The 21,870-nt window shown below is 48.9% G+C and overlaps 1 protein-coding gene across 6 annotated transcripts in view; it reads left to right on the forward strand.

Moving 5' to 3' along the window:
- The window catches only part of SLC24A3 (solute carrier family 24 member 3), a 464,741-nt gene that overhangs the window by 407,184 nt on the left and 35,687 nt on the right, over nucleotides 1–21,870 (forward strand). For all 6 annotated transcript variants that reach the window (XR_003435148.1, XR_003435147.1, XM_027118082.1 and 3 more), the window contains exons 8-12: nucleotides 2,363–2,388; nucleotides 8,914–8,967; nucleotides 13,357–13,490; nucleotides 15,403–15,563; nucleotides 16,326–16,590. Coding sequence is in view for 4 of the 6 variants with exons in the window: in XM_027118082.1 (XP_026973883.1) it covers nucleotides 2,363–2,388; nucleotides 8,914–8,967; nucleotides 13,357–13,490; nucleotides 15,403–15,563; nucleotides 16,326–16,590 (640 nt within the window). In the remaining 2 variants the exon portion in view is untranslated. The remainder of the gene's footprint in view (nucleotides 1–2,362; nucleotides 2,389–8,913; nucleotides 8,968–13,356; nucleotides 13,491–15,402; nucleotides 15,564–16,325; nucleotides 16,591–21,870) is intronic.

Raw genomic sequence — 21,870 nt, forward strand, 5'->3', positions numbered from 1 at the left:
TGGGGCAAGGCGTGTGATTTCAGGTTCTCGTCTACCCTAGTCACCCAGCCAGCAGGGGTGGGGAAGTTGTTTTGTCTTTTACTCACCGAGTGAGCATGAAAATACAGAGGGATGTGCAACACTCATCTTAGGAGAATCAAATGAAGTAAAATCTGTAAGAAATAAGAAATCCGCTCTAACCATCAACAACACCAAGTGAGAGTCACCATCTTTGTCGTCCTACGTTTTCAGACAGGCCGGTTCCATGCTCTGTCGGCGTGGTCCGGAGATGTGGTCTCCCAGGGGAACAGTCTGTGAACAGTGCGGGTTTCCTTCTGGGTGGGTGACAGTCAGCTGGCGGCCCCCTCCAGGCACCACCAGACTCTGCAGGCAGGTCTCTTTCCTCACCACACACAAGCCTCTTTCCATTCAGGTTTTCTCAAAGGCCTGATTTCTAGTCCCTTTTATCAATGTTACCGTTCTCTTTTGGAGGCTCTCATGTTTCCACCCGATCCTCTTGAAGCAGTGGGGTCAAACCCAGACCGTGTTCACTCGTGGGCCACAGGGTAGCTGAGGCCTCAGGGCTCCAGGTGGGCAGGGACCAGCATCGCTGCCTCTGTCGTTTGGAAGTTTCTGGTTCCCTCCCCCCACCACGTTTGCATCCAGGCATGCCTCACTATTTCTCTGCTATTGTGTTCCCTGTAAATTCTGCTCTCACTTTGGAATCCTTTGTACAATTAAGCCCATTCTGATTTTTTTTTTCGCCTGTCAGTTAGGTGGCACAAAATAAGGCTTCTTCAAGCTGCTTGCATATTGCGGAGTGATAGCTGCCCTCCCCAGAGAGGAGCATTAAATTGGTGATCTAATCAACTCTTTACTAGTATCTTGTGCTCTCTTAAGTGGCTCTGAATTGATTGTTCCAGCCTGCTGCCCAAGACTGATATTGAATTAACTTCAATTAATAGAAAACATTTTCCAACTTAAACCACTGCTTCTGTTCCATGATTTCTTGGATTTTTTGAAAGCTAGCAATTATGTAACAGCGGCTGGGAATGCCTTCCTGGGAATGAATTCCACACCATCCAGCCTGGATTGTGGGGCAGTTCCCTTTACTTCTTTATTTCTCTTCCCACTCTGGTCTGACATTTTCATCCAAATGCCGCCCTGTTGGATCCGATAATGACAGATGACAAAGCGGCAAAAACTGATGAAGCCAGTGTCTTTGTCAGTGTCTTGTTGGGAAGAGTGAGTTACAAAGAAAAGGGTGGCTCCTTTCTCCTCATCCTTCTCTATGCTCCTTTGGGGCAATTGGAGGGAGGTCCTCTTGTGCACCTTTTCAGCTGCACCTGCTGGTCTTTGAGGTTTTCTCTGTGTCTCTCACAACTGGTGGTCGCTGTCATCGCCGGGGACTGAAGCGATGTCCCGTTGTTCGCCGAGTTTACCACCTGGGTGCAGTAATCACCCTCTACACCCAGATGCTTCTGCCTGAGAGTCTCCAGAGGGCCCCTGAACGAAAGTTGCTCAGAGATGATCGCGCTCAAATCAGTCATGTCCTGTGAGTGTGGGAAGAAACAGCTTCCTACTTGAATGAAATAGAAGGGCATTCATTTGGGTTCAGCACCGTACCATCTGGGCAGATAAGGGTGTCATGGAAAGAACATGAAGTTAGGAGCCAGGGCTGGGTTCTAGGACCAACTCTGCAGCTAATTGGGCGACCCCAGGGAAATTACTCATGTTCTCTGCAGCTCCGTTTCCCGTATAAATCAAAGGGCCAGAATTATACCACTTTTTCCCCCAAAATGAAAAGTGATCTTAGATGCTATGTGGAGTAGGACTTAAACTCAGTCCTGTCGTGTGTTTTCTTCGGCTCCTAACTGATCAGGGAGGGTCTCTGTTTGGCCCTTTGCACTGCTTCTGACCCTCGCTAATCTCTATAGAAGCGCAGGTGCTATCATAAAAGCTCGAAGGTGCTGTACGATGCGCAGAGACATACAGACAGCTTCCAGGGGACCCGTAAGTGACTCATGTTTGCAAGCACCCACCAAGCTCCGCATCCCCTTCCAGATCTGAAATTCTACAAATAATGAGGTTGGGCATGCTTCCCTCTCTCTCCATCCTCTGACAGAACTTGCAGGAAGGCTGGGATGGCCGGATGCCCACCCGAGTCTGCCAACAAGACCTCCTTCCACGAACACTGACGAGAGACTAAACCAGCACAGAGGGGAGTTTGCCCACAGATGCTTCACAACCCAAACCGGCCCCAGCCCCAATTCCCACCAGCCAGCCACAAGGGCGGATAACATGCAGTTATAAAGCCTGTGTGTGCATGTGTATGTGTGTGTGTGTCTGTCTAATCTTCTCTCCTTTTTATTTTTTTTCACAGTTCATTTATGATGAACAAGTTTCCTGGTAAGTACCTCTTTTCCCCTTCCAATTTCCCCTTGCTACGTGGTAGAGACAGTACAGTAAAGAACAAAGTCAGCGTCTAGGAAAGAAAGGGAAATGTCGGGGCAGCTTGGAACAACTAGCGTTTCTCAGGAACCCTCTGTCCATCTCAACAAAGAAATTAAATCAGCTTTCACGGAGCAGAGACCGTTTCCCTTGGGCTGGCCTGGTGGGCTTCCTTTGGGGACCCTGTTATCTTGCTGTCTTTATCATCCAGATTAGACAGTGTAAGGCAACTGTGCCTTTCCACAGTCAGTCATGGGCAAGGCCATGATTAAAATTTGATGAACCTTTTCCAGTTGGCCAGACCGCGTCGGCATATTCCGAACACCATGTATTCAGTATATCCCAGGAACCAGAGGTGAAGACATGTCAGTGACCTTTAACCCTTTAAAGTTCTGCCTAACATTCAAGAAGATCTTAGAGCTCTGAAAAATCAGTGATTTTTTTGGATAGATTAAAAAAATTGCCCAAATTAAGTATACGGGAACATTTGCATTTGGGTCAATGTCCAAATCACCTTTTTTGAGGTGGGTTCTGAGCATGTCTGCTGTGTTTGAAATGGAAATAGAAATGGGGTGTGTCATGCATTCTTGTTACATTTTTCAAATATTTGATCTGCGGAAGTAGAGTGATGTGAAAATACACCTACTTCTTCTGAAAGAACATCTCAGAAACAGGTAGTTGTGGTGCTGTAGGTAAATGACTTTCGTGGTATTATTTAGAGCTAAGAACGAGCTAGGAAAAGAAGCACAAACAGCGAGGTCCTACTGTAGAGCCCAGGGAACTCTATTCGATATCCTTTAGTAAACCATAATGGAAAAGAATATGAAAATAATAATAAATTATACCTTTAATTAAAAAAAGAATTACAGAGCCCAGCAGTCTTCGTTTTCAGCAAAATGAGTGCTAGCCCTTTGCTGGAGCGACATGTCTGTGTCCTAGGATGTCTCTGTGATTTTCAGAATTTGGGGTGGTGGGGAGCATATCACATGGACCATAAACGTTACACACTATCCAGGGTATTAAGATACTTTTGTCGCCTCTCTCTCCTCTGTCCAAGAGGGCAAGGGGGGAGACAGCTGGGGGAACTTGCTCTAAGACGCATAGGCCCTATACTGACCCATAAAAATAAGAAGGAAGAATTCTTTGAATAACAGTGATCAGGAAGCTGAAAGGGATCAAGACGCCTGGGAGCAGCACAGGTCAGAGGTCAGAGGCCAGAGGTCAGGAAGAACCTCCTCGTGGGATCCACCTGGACCTGGTGGCCACGTGGAGTGGTGACATTTTCCCCTCATGTCCTTGGGGATTACGTGCAGCACAAGAAAACTTGCAGAAGCGTTCCCATTCAAACTCATGGCGTGGTGAGCACAACCAATGCTCTGCCTCAGCAAACAGTAGGTGCCTAAGTGTTGCTCGGTGTTCCTGCTCTTTGCTAATAGTGCTGCCATAAGGAAAAGCAAGTTATGATCCCAGTTGACCTCAGAAATTTTCCTGCTGCTTTTGTGCAGAAAACCTGAAAAAAGGAGACCCGCGGTGGTTTACCGTCTGTCAGTCTTAGAAGGAGCCCTCTCTCCACATCTCCTCGGCTTTGCTCGTGAAAACCACAGCAGGAGGAAATGAAAGCAGGTTCATGACAAGCCTGTGTCAGTCCTTACCCTCAAGGTGTCCTTTAGGATATTTCAGATGGGAAGGAGCAAGAACTGGAGAGTCTGTATCCTCTCCTTTCCAAAGGCTGACCCTCCTGCGATGTCAGAGGAGAGAACCTGGGTTCCTAGGCTACTCCCCGAGCCTGTGCTGAAGGCCGGATTCTGAGGTCGTCCGCCCCTCAGCCTGGGCACCCGGGCTCCCACAGGAGGGAGGAGGTGGGAGGGCCACGGATACACGAGTCGCAAATTCCCAAGCTGGTTTTGGTCCAGCCTGGGGTGGGTTGGAATCATAACTCATGCACAGGTGAAACTGCGGGAAGAACTAGGGGAAGCTTTCACGGCACCGAATATCATTCTCAGACGGCCGACCTGTTACGTAATCATGGTTATTATGTGGATGGGGTGACGGAGACCGTTTTGCACGAGCGAGGCTGAGAAGTTAAAGTCTGCACCACTGACCTATCACTGCTTTGGGATTTCCAGGGATTTCAGCTCCTCACGTGACTGCAAAATATACTGAACTTTAAGATATTTTTTACCGTCCACATCTCTTACTTTCTCACCCAGCCACCCATGAGTATTTATTTTGCTGAAAGAGTGAGTCTAGGAGCTGATTCCTCTGATTTCTGTCCTAAGAGACAGACTCTTCAATCTGTGCAATTAAAGCACAGTAGTATTTCAATAATTCCTTAAACAGTGAATTCCTTTCCTTGTTGTAGGACATTCCAGCATGTTCTAGCAATGTCAAGGCAGGTAACCAATTCACCCCAAATCCTTGAAAGGAAACTAATGTCAGTTGGGCTTATTTTGAAACTAAAGTACTCTTTAGGAGCAAAGGAGCCTTGTCAAATACAAGTACAGAAGGGGAAGGGGTCCCCACCATGCGTGGTTTAGATTCCTTTACCGTTCCTCAAGCAGCATTCCACAGCAAGTCCCATTCAGCCAGGAAGTGGCCACCAGAAGGCTTTCAGTAGCAGGTAGTAGAAAAGCCAGCCACAGTGGATTACAGAAATAGTGGTTTATTTTTCTTACATATCAAGTACCCCAGATGTAGGTAGTACAGTGGCTCTGCATTTCTCTTGACCTTTCCCTAATGACCCCAAGATGGCTGCTGTGGTTCCAGCCATCAAGTTTGGATTGAAGGCAAGAAGGAAGAAGAAGGGGCTATGTCATTTCATTGGACACCTTTCCACCTTATATCTCTTTGGTCACAACTGGGTCTGCTTTGATCAATAAGTGTCCGGGGGGAATAGAATTACAACTTTAGACCAATCATTTATCCCACCCTCCTTGAGATCAAGGGCCCCCATTTACTGCCTCAACATAGTGGGGTTCCATTAGCAGGAAGAGGCAGGAGAATATCCGTCGGCTGCTTTTCCATCAGATTCCTGCCCCAAAAGACATCTGACATAGATAGCATCAGAGAGCCACCTAGTAGGGTATGTGTTCACCCTGCCCAGCAAGACCCCCACTGTTGCCAGAAGGAATTCAGAATGTGTCTTCAGTGAGTCTGAAGGCCTGACAAGAAAACGAAAGGATGCAGGGTGCTGTTTTTGTCTCTTCTTTGAGTGAGTCGTGACTTTGGTGGGGGAGAAAGGAGAGCCTGGGACACGACCTGGACAGTGTCCATCTGCATGGTGTTGGAGACCGGCTTTCGTGGTTCTGGACCCTGGTTAGGAAGAGGAGACGTGCCCTCTGGGCGAGGGGTGGGGGTGGGGGGGTGACAGGGCGTAGCCCTCCAACACGGAAAAGAACAATCTCTGGCAGGAGAATCCAGGGCCAGTTGTAGGTGGTTCAGCGTGGAAGTTTGTGGGAAGGGAAGAGCACACCCAGATCACACAAGCCCAGGTCCTTGGAGGACAGCGGCGGGCTGTGGCCGGGAGGGGCAGATGGGAAGAGCGTGTGACATCAGGGTCTGCAGTTGGAGTCGCTTCAAGTCCCAAACTGTTCATTCCTGAGCACCTCCTGGCTGCCAGCCTCCGTTCCAGAACTGGACACAGAATGCAAAACCCAATTCTGCCATGGCCTTGGGGATGTCTGAGATGAGGGGGGAGCAGACACATCATCACGGTGTCATTTGGAGATACTCATGGCCCCGGGGGCAGGAGGTTGGGGGGCGACACCAAAGAGCAGGAAGCCAAGATTTGATGCTCAAACATGGAATCAGGCCACAAAGCAGAGGGGCCTCAGAGAGCCTCACTTGACGAGGAGGAAGCACTGGGTGGACCCTGAGTCTGGGTGCCAAGAAGGCAAACCTGAAAGGCCAGCAGGAGAGGGAACCCCGCCGCCACAGGCACCCCTGAAATGTGACGGCAGAGACGCTTACTCACATATTGCAATGGAAGGGCTTGCTTTGAGTAAAAAATCAAAAAGAGACAAAGGAGTGAGAGAGTATAAATATACCTGTTCACCAAGTGCTGGACGTAATTCAGCCTCATGGGGATGTCTCTTTGACGTTGGCTTGTTTTCCAATGACCCCTCACCAAGTCTGTAAAAGTGCGTCGAAGCAATCACATGACTTCCCTCCAGCTCTTGGGTGTCTCTTCCTTCAGAATAAAGCTGGAATAGAAATTCGCTTTTCCCAGTTACGTTTATGCCACGTGTACATTGGTTTCAACGAGATAAGGACCACGCTCAGGCCCCTTGGAGGTGTCTTGCAACTGAAAATTGACATTTCGAGAAGTCTCACCTCTGCAGATGAGCTGAGTGCTGCTCTGTGCTGGGGAGGGCGGGGTGCCTGCTTGGGGGGCGCTCTGTCAGGGAGGCTGATCTAAGGAGAAACCAGATCGCTCAGGCGGGAATCAGATGTGAGGAGTGGTGTCGAGTGACTGCTAGAAACAGGCATTAGATGTGAATAAGTAAATAAAGAAGATAATCCCAGACTGGTCAGAGGTTTAAAGAATACAAACAGAAAGTGAAGGAGGAGTAGGCAGGGAAGACTCCATGGAGGAGGTGACGTTTAAGCTGATATTTGCAGGATGAAAGGGACCAGCGAAGGAGTGAAGGGAAAAGCATTCCTGGCAGAGGGGACGTTAAGTGCAAAGGCTCTGAGGAGAAGGAAGGAGCTTGCCGTGTGCAAATGAAAGGAGGCCAGGTTGGGACACAAGAGGATTGGGGGGAGAAGGAAAAAGAACCGGGGTTTGCAGGGAGGGGCACCTTTGATTTTTTTCTCAAGTCTTTTGGGAAGCAATTGAAGAGTCTTAAGCAGAAGAATGACAGGATCCAGAAGCATTGAGGAAGGCAGTTCAGAGGCTGAAATTAAGGTGGGGGAGGGAGGTAGCAGTGGAGCGGGCAGACACCCACAATTCCAGAGATATTTTGGACACAGAGTCCCGATGGGCATGGGGGAGGGTAGAGAAGGGCTCCACTTTTATTTCCAGATGTGGGGCTTGACTGTGCAGTTCACTGACATGGCAAAGCCCTGGAGAACATGAAGCTGGGGCGTAGGAATTCGGAATTCTGTTCCGACCTGCATCTAGACGCCACGTGGGGAGGCTGTATTTACAAGTGGATCCTGAACCTGGAGCGGGGAGAAGTGTGGCGTGGACGTGTCTGTTGGTTTTCCAGAAATAGGACAAGAGGACATCACCTAGAGAGAACGTTAGAGGTCACACTGAAGAAGTGGAGGGGACACCAAGGGAGGGAGAAGAAATTAGGGGACAGGAGGAAAACCAGGAGTGTGGCCCTCAGAAGTCAGGAGAAGAGAGTGTCTTCTGAAGAGGGTGGGCAATCAACTTCAGATGCTGCAGAAACACTGAACAGGATGACAGAGGACCATCTCTGTGGTTGTGCATATCTGCAGAATCATTCTCAGCTAATGCATGGTAGCTCGTTATCCTGTGGACATACCATAACTCACGTACCCACTCCCTCATCTGATAACCGCCTTGCTTCTTTCCAACACTTCATTTTTATAAAACAGCACTGCAACGAAAACCCTGTGTGTGCCTCCTCTTTACATGTGATCACATATTTCCCCAGGATCAGTTTCCAGACATGGAACTTGAAAAAGCGAAGGAAAGCCATACCTAGAATTTCTTCATAGACCATCCTCCAGGAACCTTTTCTTAAAGTCAAAATTACTCCCTCAATTAACTAATTAAATTCTACAGCTAAAGGGGAACCTTCACGTTCCCTTGCTTTTTAACTGAAAGTTACTAAACTAAAGAAAATAGAGGAAATATTCGAAGTATCAGAAGTTCAAGGTACATTCCAGAAGGTTTCATTATTTTTCTTTCTTACTTGCTCTTGACCATTTTCCCACTCATTCACGCTAATCCTCCCTGCTAGCACCTTCCCTGCCCAAGGTGTCTGTCTCTCTCCCCCTCTGTCCCTCCCTCCCCCTCTCCCCTCCCCCGCAACTATTCTTCCTTTCCCTCTCCGTCTCCCTCTCTCTACACATGCCTTGCTCTGATGTACCTAACGATCCCTTGGTTGCCCTTATCAGTTCCTCTAGTTTGCCCTTTGTAACTGTATCTGAATAGTTTCAGTGAACGATTAAGCTGTGGTCAGATTTATACACATAGCCGTATATTCAGCTACATTATAGAAGGCTTGCTGGGTTCAAAATATTCTTTGGGGTGAGCGAATAACAGAGAAGAGGGAGCATTTTCCTTTGAAGTAGGGGAGGAAGAGAAAGATCCCGAAAACCTGGATAAAGCCTAGGAAACGTCTGCAGACCAGGAAATATGTGGAACTTGTTTGCACGTCTGCTTCATGCTTGCCCTGCTCGGCAGGTTGAGCTGCCATTCGCATCACACACGTGTCTGAGAGGACCTGGAGCATGGCACATCTGTCTAGGGCGGCTTCTGTTAACTGACCATTCTTGGTTTGTCCACAGGTGGGAGTCTTTGGTCCTCGTGCTGATGTATCTCATCTACATTGTCATAATGAAGTAAGTAAAAGACTTTCTTAGTTTCTCTCCCAAAACTTTTTCCTACACTCAGCATTATGTGATAATGTGGGCAGAGGAACAGGGGACAGGGCGGGTACCTGTCATCAGAGGCTCACTTGGCTCCCTGGGCAGACTGCTAGGAATCAGTGCAATCTCGACTTACAGCAAAAGCGTAGACCCTTCCAACCCAAATGTATGATAGAATCAAAGCTTCGTGATTTCGTTTGAGAAATCTCTCAAACCCTTGCCCCCTCTTCAGGACCTGGCAGCCTAGCTTTTGGCTGTTTTTTTGCTCACTTTCATAACAAGAGAGGAGGTAAAGCTCAATGTGTTATGTTTCCATATAGGTGGAGGGAAGATGGGGCCAGAGCTGGATAAGAGATAACTAAAACCATGGATAAGATATCTACAGACTTCTGTTATTTGTATTGTATTAGTCAGCTATTGCCGCTTAACAAATGACCACAAAACTTAATGGCTTAAAACCACAAACGTGTATTATCTCATCCAGTTTCTGAGAGTTAAGCATCCAGGAGCAGTTGAACTGGAGGGTGCTAGCTCAGGGGCTCTCTTGGGATTAGAGGCAAGAGGTTGTCCAGGGCGGCTGTCATCCGTTTGGGGCTCCAAGACGGCCCACTCACACTGCTAGTGAGTAGGTGCTGGTCGTTGGCTGGAGGCCCCAGTTCCTTACCATGTGGGCTTCTCTTCAGGGCCACTCTACTGTCCCCACACCCGGGAGTTGGCTTCCAAAAGAGCAGGTGATTAAAGAGAGAGCAGGAAGGACCCAGCAACACCTTTTATGATCTGGTCTCACAAGTCACACACCATCACTACTGCCATGTTCTGTTTATTAGAAAAGAGTCACTCAGTCCAGTCCTCACTCAACGTGTCTACTTTGCCTTTTGAAGAGAGGAGTGTCACAGAATGTGTGGATGTATTTTAAAACCACCACATTATGCGTGCTTGTTCCCCTTGGAGTCTGGACAGCTTACCACCTGTATCAAGAGTTATGTCGCTGATGTTTCCCGTACTCTAATGTAAAACGTAAGCACCATGGTTGGAACCTGCCAGTTCATCTTTTTGCTGAGTGCCATGGAGTTGAGGAGGTTGTCAGTAGTGCAGAGATATTCTGTGCTGCAGATTCCTGCCCCACGGGAGCTGTTCCTTTCGCTCGAAGTTAGTCCATACTCTCCCCAGTCTATGTGACTGCAGGAGTGATCACCTTCTCTAGGGGGCAGGACAGCAGACCGCTCTCAGAAACTGCCCATTTGGACCCGTCAGGTAGCAGTCTGCAATTGACATGTCAAGTTTTCCTTGCTGTTGAGGCCTGACAAAGATTAATTCTGGTGGCCGAGAGCTCGTTGGGAGAAATCGGCGTGGCCACTGACAAACGTCACAGGAACAGTGAAGGTAGGAGCTGGCTTGACCGATGGCCAGGGTGGGCTATAAGCCATCTGCTGCCATTCCACTCAATGTAGCACCCAGTTTCCACCTCAGGAGCTGTCCCACAGTCAGTGTGGACCCAGTAACTGGGTCGTGTGACTGGAAGAGGACATTTCTACTGATAGAATAGAACCTCACCCAAACTGATCCTGGTGTGGAGTTACCGTGAGGTAGCAAACAAAGAAACCAGATACTTTCACCACAAATCACCTTGCATTTAAGCATCCCAGTACATCAGCTCCCATGAAAACCAGAGCTGGCCCAAAAGTTTTCCACTGTTTCTAGATTCCAAGGAAAAGCCTTTAAAGATGGAACGAGCCAACTTGTTCCTCTTTCTCTCAAAGAACAAAACTACTAGGGGATCGGTGCCACAGTCAGGAAGCCTCACCATTAGACGTCTTCTTTCAGCATTTTTTGCTTCACCTTTTTTTTTTTTTTTTTTTTTACATTTTGATGCTTTGAGACCCCAAAGAGTCAAGAGCGCTCATATTCCCTTTTGAAAAGGGAATCCGTCAGTTATTCCAGAGAATTGACTGAGTGTCTGCTGTAAGCCCAACGTGGATCTAGGGTTTTAAATCTGAATTCAGATGAAAGCATGTCCCATACTGAATTCACCAGGGGCTACACGGAATAAGGAGGTCTTCAAAAAGTGTTTTTCATCTAAAAAGAAGGAAGATTAAAAAAATAAATAAATAAAAAAATAAAAAATAAAAAGAAGGAAGATGGAGGAATTTTGCTAGCGTGCATTCTGTGACCGCAGTACCCCTCTACGGAGCCATCGTAATGCCCGTGAGTTGCCGGCGGGGCACGTGGACGTAAAGATAACACAGTGAACAATCTCCCTACCCCAAACCGTGCCCAGTGTGGCAGCTGATGAGGTGTGTTTCTGCTGATGCCTCAGCTTCACCAACCTCCCAGCTGTTCAGACCGGCAGGATACAAATAGACCGGGGAAAGGCAACTACTGTGCTCGTGGAATTTTCTGCATAAATTCTAGTCCGAAGTTCTAAATTGAAATCTCTGCTCTTTAGCCATCCCGCTCCATAATCAGAGGCTTTAATCACTGGGTTTTATAAAATCTGATTTATAAAATTGCATGCTTCACAATAAAATAGCTTCAGGGTGCAAGCACAAAATTTAAAACATTCAATTAAAAATATAAAACAGAGCAGCAGCCGTTAAAAACAGCATGTATTAGAGCCATCAGCTGCCTCCTGGGTAGACGGCTTTAAAATAACTTTAAACGTTCTGTCTGAAGGTCATAAAGCAATTCCAGTTTGGCCCAACAGGTAGAAACCTTCCCGGAGCCTGAGGCATACCCGGCCTCAGCGAGGGTTGATTTCTGTACCGCTATGTCACTTCCCTGGGGTTTGGTCCCCAGATGAGGCAGTGTGGTCTGATGGTTAAGATCAAGTGCTTCCTGTGCAGCCCCGGCCATGGGACCTGGGCCAGGTGATTCAGTCATTTTGAATCTCAGTTTCTGCTTCTAAAAACAGAATGAACGATGCTTCCTACCTGAAAGGGTGTTTGTAGGATGGAACATGATGGAAGAGTTAAGGAATTAACCAGTATCTGCTTCCAGGAAAGCGCTTATAATACTACGATACATAGTAGTATTATCCTATTATCCAAATCCAAATAAACGTATAACACACAGTTGTTAACTTTTAAAGCAAACACCCAGGTGAGTCAGTATTTCTGTGGGGAAAATGGATTCTGAGTCAAGGTGCCAGAAACACTACGTCTCCCCTAGAGCCCCATCAGGAGGGGAGAGAAAGAAAGTGGGGAGGTCTTTCCATTAAGAAGAACGTTGACCGTGCAAAGCAGTCGGCAGACTAGCGTGACACACCCCGCGTGCTTGCCAGGAGCCCTACAACCATCAGCTAGCTTCCTCCACCCACACCCCTAGCAGCTTCCCTCTCCCCACGTGACCTGAAGCCCCAGACATCATGTCAGTTCACCTACCCAAACGTCAGTGCGTATCTCTTAAAGGACTCATGTTTCACCTAACCACCACGATCACAACTAAAAGAACGCTAATGCTTTGATAGGAGTAAGTATCCAGTCAGTGTTCAAATTGTCAATGGTCTCAGAAATATCATTTTTATAGTTTTGTTTTCATCTCATAAATGTCATAAATATTTTAAAAACCAGTGAGTTCCCTAGGATTCCTCTATGGGAGTCTTCTAATACCAACGATAAAGGGACCAGGACATTTTCCTACCAGAACATCCTAGGACCTTGACCAAGCTCCCTCCCTTCCAACACACGTGGAAGAAGCACTGCACAATGTTTTGATTGTTTTCCACTCAATCGTTCTGGAGAATCATAGCCCAGAATTTTTTCAGAAAGCCAAGGGCGCAGCAGACCTGGAATTATGGCACAACAGTGACAGACATTCGCAGGCTCCCAGCCTATGACCTCAGGAAACCAAAGGCAGGCAGAGACCTCGACAGCCAGCCCGCCTGTACACGTGGACCGTGATGCAGAGCCCCAGGGTAGCAGCAGAGACGGACGTGACGCCTTGACCTTCCTCCACCAAGCATGCCCCTGACAGCAAAGGCCCTAGGGACGTGGCCCAGAGGAGGGAGACCTTGCCCATCCCTCTGAGTCTCACAACAGCCCTTCCACGCACACACAGACCCCGAGTAAGGGAACTCAATCCCAGAGGTCCCCCTGCTGACATGGAAGACTCTGCAGAGAAAGCAGTGTGTCCCTATGTATCTATGTGATGTTGGCTTTATTTTCACTTACCGTATATTCTCAAGTTGGGAAATGGGCAGGTTGTATATTCTGGGGGGAACAGGATGATAACATAATAACCTAATAACTTAAGGCACAGGGTCCCCCACAGGCCGTCCAGGCTCGGGGAGCTGCGGGGAGCTGGGAGCCGGGGAGGCAGGTACGGCCGTGCTGATGGGCTCTTTCCACTCATGGCCGTGTCCAGATACAACGCCTGCATACACCAGTGCTTCGAGAGGAGGACCAAGGGTGCAGGAAACATGGTCAACGGCTTGGCCAACAACGCTGAAATCGACGACAGCAGCAACTGCGACGCCACCGTGGTGCTACTCAAGAGAGGTAACCCTGGGGGGCTGCGTCCCCCGCCAGGCCCCAGAGGGTGTGCCTGCCCCCAGGGAGGCCTCCCCCACTCCCTCGCTGCATCGGGCAGGGAGCAGGTTCATCCTGGTGATGGGCAAACTCTGAAAGCCAGTGGAAGTTCTTGGACCAAACGTGCTGGGGGTGATATATGGAAAGTGGGGAGATGGTAAAGGAGAGGAGGCCATGGGTGTCAAGGTGCTGACCCTGTCACATTCTGACTGAGTGACCGTGAAGCAAGTTACTTAACCTCTCTGAGCCTCAGTTTTCTCTTCTGCAAAATGAGGATAACTTTTGTAACAAGTTAAGGAGATAAAGTCTGCAGAATACTCCATTAATTATAGTTGTTATTAGCGTATTATTATATCCAAATTCACTTTCAGGCTACATTACCTCAGTTTCCGAGCTGCAAAATGACAGAGGAAATTACCCTTTTTCCCCCAAAGTAAAGCTTACATTCAATAGATACTTATTAAGCAGCTGATACACAAAGCGATAATACAGTGCTCTCTAATCATTTTCTTTCTTCGAGGAACATGGAAAATTATCATTTATGTTTGCCTAAATGCGTTTCATTTTTCATTTAATTTCTTTTTAACTTGCCCCTTGAAATGTGTGGGTTTATTTCTTCGCAGTCCCATTTTGTTTGCTTTTCAGGAAAAACAAAAGAAATTAGAAAATCTATAGATTATTTTCAAATACATATCTAAGTTTGAAATCTGTGGGTACTTATTAGAATTTGAAAATCAATTATTTGATATACTTTTCTCACTAATTATATGCATGGTGAAGAAAAGACTTACGAGTATTCAGTGCCATCCCACGTAAGGATTTCATTTAGTTTCTTCTCTTCAGGGTAGTTCGTAACCATGAAAGGAATACTCTTAGGGAACCAAAGAGCGCTACCTATTTTATTAGTCAGTGTTTCCAGAGATCATTTCATGGTTTAGTGGCCTGGAGAACAGGAGTGAGGCCTTGGCCAGGTACCCATGAGCTGTGTACTCGTATCGCAGCATCCACAGAGAGGGCCTTGGGCCATGACGGAAGTTATTTTCAGGCCTGCCAGCAGATCCTGACGCAAGATTTGCCCTAAGCCCCCTCTGGACTCGAGCCCAGCTCCCCACCCCTAGCCCCCGGGCAGCCCTGCTCACAGGCTGGGCCGCAGCAACGCGGGCATCCCCCCACCATGTCCTCCACCCGGACTAATGTCAACTCTGCAGCTTTTAACAGTTCAGAATGAGCACTGCTGACATTTGAAGGGCATAAAGTGTTACTAAAGACTGTTGGGGTCTTTCCTATGCCCCAGATATGAGCGGCAGGAAAAGAATCCTTTGAGGACAGAGGGGGATTCTCTTATGTTATCACTCATTCTCACCATGTTCGTGAAGGACTCTTAAATTGTTTCAGGTCATTTCAAAGAGGTATGGATGAGCCCCGTAGAAAGCAGATTTTAACTCTTCTTCAAATTTTGATCATGACAACCCTTCCAGGATGGATGGATGGTTGGATGGGTGGTTGGAAGGAAGGAGGAGGGAAGGGAGGAAGGAAGCGGGGGAGGGAGGGAGGGAGGCAGGGAGAGAGGGAGGAAGGATAGATGGGTAGGTGGGAGGAGAGATGAATGGATGGATGGGTGGATGGATGGATGGATGGATGGTTGATTGGATGGTGGATGGATAGATGATGAACGGTCGGATGGGTAGATGGATGGATGGATGGATGGATGGATGGGTGATTGGAGGGATGAAAAGGGAGGGAAGAAAGGAGGGAGGGAAGGAAGATAGGAGGAAAGAAGAGAGAGAGCAGGAAAGAAAGGAATGGAAGGAAGGTGAATGAATATCTCTTTCCTGCTCCTAGTATCAATGTTATTTTTATTTTATGTTTTTAATTTTCCCAGCCAATTTCCACCGCAAAGCGTCAGTGATCATGGTAGATGAGCTGCTGTCAGCCTACCCACACCAGCTCTCTTTCTCTGAGGCTGGTCTTCGAATCATGATCACCAGCCACTTTCCCCCCAAGACTCGACTCTCCATGGCCAGTCGCATGTTGATCAATGAGGTATCTGGGAAAGCACAGTCCATCTGCCGTGGACGGGGTGGGAAACTGGGAAGGGGAGAAAGTTTCCTGGTCTGAAGGTAGAAGCACCTACCTCAGTGTTTCGCACAATAATATCCCGCAGCCATTTCCCAACATCTTCGCTCTCTGGACCAGCTGTGCATCTTGGTCCTTGCCCCTCTCTCCACATGTCCAGAGACGTGGTCCAGCTCCCAGTTATACAGAAAAACTCTTCTATCCCTTCCACCTACCTTCTTCTTTTTATCTTCCATCTGAATAAAGCCCTCCGATGTGAATGCACAGAAGTAGTTGCTAATCAAGGTTACCCTAGTTTAAAGTAATGCAGAGTCTCTGACCTGAATTTTCCTGGGTGTTCCTTTCTCCAGAACGGCAGCCTCATTGACCCAGTAATCCAAACACACGTGTATGGCTTTCTCACATATGGACCGAGGAATTCCTACAATCTAGAGGAGAACGTTAACACCCCAGCACACAGGGAATCAAGAACGCTGATAGGAACGCGGTGCCCATCTGAGACATGGGGATTCTCCTCTGAAGGCATTTGCAAGTTCCAGTGGGTCAGAAAGATTAATCCTTCCTCCCAGAGTTGGTTATCACTTTGAGGAGTCCCTTAGAACTTCTCTGCAGAGCCTTCTGGAAGCACCTCCTTGCCAGCTGACTGGGAAATATCCCAATAGCTGGTGTTCTGGGTGTGAGGACTTGCAGCCCCTCTGGCCGTATTAGAACATGCGTTTCTTTTTCCAGAGACAAAGACTGATAAACAGCAGGGCTTATGCCAATGGGGAATCCGAGGTGGCCATCAAAATCCCGATTAAGCACACGGTGGAGAACGGGATGGGGCCCAGCAGCGCCCTGGACAGAGGTGTGAACGGGACGCGGGGGGACGACGTTGTTGCTGAGGCTGGCAACGAGACGGAGAATGAGAACGAGGACAACGAGAACGACGAGAACGAGGGCGAGGAGGACGAAGAGGATGAGGAAGGGCCGTACACGCCGTTCGACCCCCCCTGTAAGAGGTCCCGCGTCTGGGCTGGGCTGGGCTGGGCTGTGGGGTCTGGAGCTATTTTGAGGCTGCTGAGTTGATGCCCTTGACTTGGGTGACCTTTCTGATTTTAAATTCAAGGAAATATCTCTGTATGACGTAGAAGTATTTATGTTAATTTTTTTTTTTTTTTTTGCGGTACGCGGGCCTCTCACTGTTGTGGCCTCTCCTGTTGCGGAGCACAGGCTCCAGACGCGCAGGCTCAGCGGCCATGGCTCACGGGCCCATCCGCTCCGCGGCATGTGGGATCTTCCCGGACCGGGGCACGAACCCGTGTCCCCTGCATCGGCAGGTGGACTCTCAACCGCTGCGCCACCAGGGAAGCCCTATGTTAATTTTTACAGCGGATAAGACTCTATTGTAGGGGGTCCAAAGATGACCAAGATGGTGACACTCGGTCATGGGCTGAAATGTGGGCATTTCGAGGAGGCTCTCCCTCAGCTGTTCCTCGGGGTCCCCTGGAGCTAAGGAGGAAAGCCCGTGACCCCGTTGGCCAGGCACATGGTGCTGGGGGGAGAAGGGCTTCACCCACCCCGTTGCAGTTGGTGGGAGGCTGTCCTGGCAAAGCCAGCCCTGGGGGCCCAGCAGCCCTCCCAGGCGGCCTTTGCTCTTCCCTCATCCCCATTCAGGCCCCACCTGTCCCAGGACCTGCTATTTCCAGGATGGGCACCACAGGGGATGCACACCTGGGTAGACAGTGCCTAAATCACACCGCGGGGCTGGCCCAGGGAATCCCCCGGCTCCTTGACGGGTGGAGGCACAGGCGGAGGCTGGTAAAGCTGTCAGGACCCCGGCCACCAGGGCAGCGTCCTTCTCCCCCGACTGCTGCCTCCAGCAAAGACTTGGCTGTTCCCGCAGCCTTGTCCCCCAGCCCTACCCATTAGGGGAATGGGTGGACCAAACCCAAAGAATTCTGCTAGACCTTCCAGAAGTTTCTGGCTGTTTCAAGAAAGAGTGCGATGGTCCAATTCGCATTCATTGCCAAGTGTGTGAAGTGTAATTAGCCTGTGTGTCTTCTCTGAGGTGCTGGGATGGATGGCGGCTGTAGGTTTTCAGGCGGAAGTGCTGGTTCCACGTGAAAGGCCGTTTAATGGTGAGACGTGGGCACAGGGTATCAGAGTCGCATGTTACTTTTGGACGCAGGCTCCTTCTCTACCCCTCTTTGTGTCCAGGGACAGCAGGTAAAGCTCAGGGGGGCGCCGGGGCCCCCTCAGGGCTCCTGAGATCTCAACCTGGTCAAGGGCTGACCAAAACTAACTAGAAAATACCCACCCAGATTCCTAGACCCCAAACTCCAGAATCGCCCACCCAGAGTTAAATCATTACTTGTTAGTAGCTTATCTTGCTAGAAAAAACTATCCTGGTTCTTTATCCATTTTGCCACCTTTGGCAACATTTCTTGGCAACCTGCCTATCGCCCAGGACAAACACATATTAAGGATGAAATGACCAGACCCCCCGCTCCTCCTTCGTAAGGCCTTGTGTTCACTTTCTACTGCTTTGTAACAAGTGAGAACAAGCCTCGCGGCTTAAACCTGTTGGTTTGCTCGGGTTCTGGGGGTCAGAAGTCCGGCATGGCCCGGCTGGGTGTTCCGAGGCTCACAGGGCCGTGATGGAGGTGGGTGGACAGGGCTGTGGGCCTTCCTAGAGGCCCCGGCACACTCGGGTTCCTGGCAGGAGTGAGTTCCTGGTGGCTGCAGGGCTGAGTCTGTCTCCTCCTCGTGGCTGTCACCGGGGCTGCTCCCTGCGCCAAGGCCACCGCCTTCTGCTCCCGTGGCCCCTCGTCTAGCAAACCAGCACCGTGTGTTGTGTCTGGTCCTCCCCGCCCTCCCCACCCCTCTAGCCTCCCCTTCTGCTTCCGAGGGCTCCCGTGATGAATCATGACCTGCCTATCTGGAGCCTAGGACCGTTAGGGCTGGTGGTTCATCCTTCCCGCAGACTGTGAAAACTGGGGCACAGACCTTGGGGGCCACACCTGGAGTTCCGCCTCCCCCAGCCCATGTTTCTAGAGTTCACCGTCAGCAGCCCGCAACCAAGCTCCAGGAGCGCTTACTTGGCTAAAGTCTTACCCCGACGAAGGAAGCCGTGAGGCCAGTTGACGAGTTTGTAAGTGGCTGGCGCTGTGCTGGCCCCGGAGCCCAGGAGCCCACGTGCACCCCTCCAGGAAAACGTCAGAGCCACGTGTGTGAGAGCAGACAACCCTCATCACTCAGTGAGACAGAGGGGCCCCCTGTGGGTCACGCGTTCCCTGTTCCTCACCTGGACGAGGTACACCCCAGACCTAACTGTGAGGCTTCGGGGTATCTTGCACTTCTGCTCCCCACCCTTGCCCCTGGGATTAGCATGCAGATGTGGAGGCCCCAGGGCCTTCTCACGTGTTGGGAGACATGGCTGCAGGTGTGGGCTCAGGCACCCACCTCAGGCACCCTCTGTCCTTTGGAAGCACAGGCCTGCAAGGAGGAGGGATGTTGTGCGTGGTCCTGCCACCCCAGGGGTCTCGGCTTCACCCCAGGGCCCCGAGGTGCTGAGACCAGAAGTGGGATCCTGAGCCCCTCTACACCAGCCCTTCTCACCTGGGCATCCTTGACAAAGGGTGGGCTCTGATTCGGGAGGGCCGGGTGCGGCCCGAGATTCTGCGTGTCTAACAGGCCCTCAGGTGATGCCGATCTGCTGGTCCATGGGCCACCGCGGGTGGCGGGGGCTAGAGGCCCGCGGTCCCACCAGCCATCTTCACGGTTCCTCTGTGTCGCCGGGAAGCCTAGGTCAGGGCCTGGTTCTGCCTCTGAAGTGGAGGATGGGCTTGTCCGAGTGTGGCCCCCTGTCCTCCACCAGCTGCTGAGAAACCCCGTTCCCGGGCCCGGAACCTCCATTCGAGGCTGGGGGCTGAGTGTCCGGCCAGGCCTTCCCCTGGGCAGGGCCGCTTCGTCCCAGTGGTGAGTGGGTGGAGGCCCTCAGGCCAGCAGAGGGCCCTTGAGGGTCCTCTCAGGCCAAGTTCCTTCGGCCTGAAAAAGGCCCCTCCACTGGGTGAGGATGTGTTTTCCTCCCACGGGAATCCTGCAGGGGCCTGGGTTCCCTGTGTTTCTGCCACCAGGGCTTGACTAGAGTGTGTATAATGAACAAGTAAGTAACTGTGTGGGAGTGTGTAAACAGACGCATATATAGGACATGTGTGTATATGTGTGTATGTGCATATATGTACTCTGTGCACATGTATGGTTGAGTTAATGTGTGCATGTAACATGGTTTCTATATACTGTATACATTCAATATAGTGTATATTAATACACGAATATTTACACATAGTTAACATGTCGTGTATTATATAATATATACACCTATATTAACACATGTTTATGTGCATATAACATACATATAGGTTGCATACATGTATTTATTATATATACCTATGCATAGTATATGTATCTATATGTCTACATACATATAAATTGTACTTATATTCTTACCTCTTATGAGAAGAAAGCCTTCTTACTACTGACTGACAGAAAGAGAAACAGTTACATGTGTATGGAGGTAAATACACTTCCCTGGAGCACAAACTGAAACAAAATACACCAAAATATTAGTATGTTTATCCTAGGTGAAATTATTTTTTGTTTTCTCTACACTTTCCATTTTAACACAATGTGCATTTTTATTGCCTATATAATTAGAACAAATGTATATACTTAGTTCTGGGTCTGCAATACTGAGCAATGACTTTTCCTCCGTCTGAGAGTATTAAGCTTCCTAAAAAGCTTGGTCAGCACTATATAACTCAGTATAGTCTCAACTGGTCTCAAAGCAGTGACCATTTCATAATACATAAAAATACTGAATTGCTATGTTGTGCATCTGCAATTAATGTCATATTGTATGTTAATTATAACTCAGTAAAATTAAAAATTAATAAAAGTTTTAAAATAAATTTTTAAAGGACTATAACTTGGGAACAAGTTCTCTGCTTTTTAGGAAGAGTGATGCTCAACGGGGTGCTCTGTGCTCAGAGTCCTACGCTCACACCCTTGCTTCATCCCCTGACTTTCTGGCTGATTTTGAAAACATCACATAATCGCTGCGACATCAGGTTCAGGTGCAGGGAGTGGTGTTTTGTTAATTCGCTGCTATGCCCTCAGCACCTGAAGCAGTGCCTGCACAGAGCGGTGTAGTGGGCGTTCACTAAATATTTGTTAAATTGATGAATAGACCTACCCACCACGAGCCGGGGAAGGCTGTATTTAGACCACATGACAATGGAACAAAAGATGGGAAAATGTCCAGAAATACTGGCTGAAAGAAGAAGGGATACAGTTTTTACCCCTTTGTTCAGAAATAGAAATTTCGACTGGCTAAAATATGGACGATCCTTACCTGAACGCTCCTGGTGCTCGAAATCACATAAAAAGCACATTTCTGCATCACTTGGTGTGTTTGAGGAGTTACATTTGTTATATTATATTTAAAGGCTCGTTGCAGATGAGACTCTGAATTTCTGTTTTGTTGTTGTCAGAGTGGAGCTGTAAGTTAAAGAAAACATCATTTTTAATGATAGTGAAAACTGTTTTCAGATATAATGCCCTTCCAGTGTCAAGTCAGAATTTTTAAAGCAGCTGAGAGAAAAAAACTCAAAACTCACTGGTGTGAACTTACACTGCTTGCAACTTTCCCTCACCAATATCATGTGCTAAGCTCTCGCAGTCATAGTTCTGGCCTCATTTTCTTCTCTTTTTTATTTTCTGAAGAAACAGAGCCAGATTGAAGTCATTTCTCTCCCCATTCTTGTGTTTCTTTGTTACTTTGATTGGGTGTGTTTTTTTTTGTTTTTTTTTGTTTTTTGTGGTACGCGGGCCTCTCACTGCTGTGGCCTCTCCCGTTGCGGAGCGCAGGCTCCGGACGCGCAGGCTCAGCGGCCATGGCTCACGGGCCCAGCCACTCCACGGCATGTGGGATCTTCCCGGACCGGGGCACAAACCTGTGTCCCCTGCATCGGCAGGTGGACTCTCAACCACTGCACCACCAGGGAAGCCCTGGGTTTGTATTTTAAATGAACCAAGTGTGTGTGTGTGTGTGTCTCTCTCTCTCTCTCTTTCTCTCTCTCTCTCTGTGTCTCTGTCTGTCTATCTGTCTCTCCCTCCCCCTGGGAGGGCATCAGGAGGACCGGGTGGTCAGTGAGGGGATGCCGAGGGCCCCAGGTGCATCCATCCCTTATCACCACAGTGCAGGCTTTAGGAATGTGTGGAATTCCAGGAA

This window comes from Aethalodelphis obliquidens, unplaced genomic scaffold (genome assembly GCF_003676395.1).
Source record: "Aethalodelphis obliquidens isolate GAN/ISIS:26980383/991018 unplaced genomic scaffold, ASM367639v1 scaffold18, whole genome shotgun sequence".
In the NCBI taxonomy this organism is placed as follows: Eukaryota; Metazoa; Chordata; class Mammalia; order Artiodactyla; family Delphinidae; genus Aethalodelphis; species Aethalodelphis obliquidens.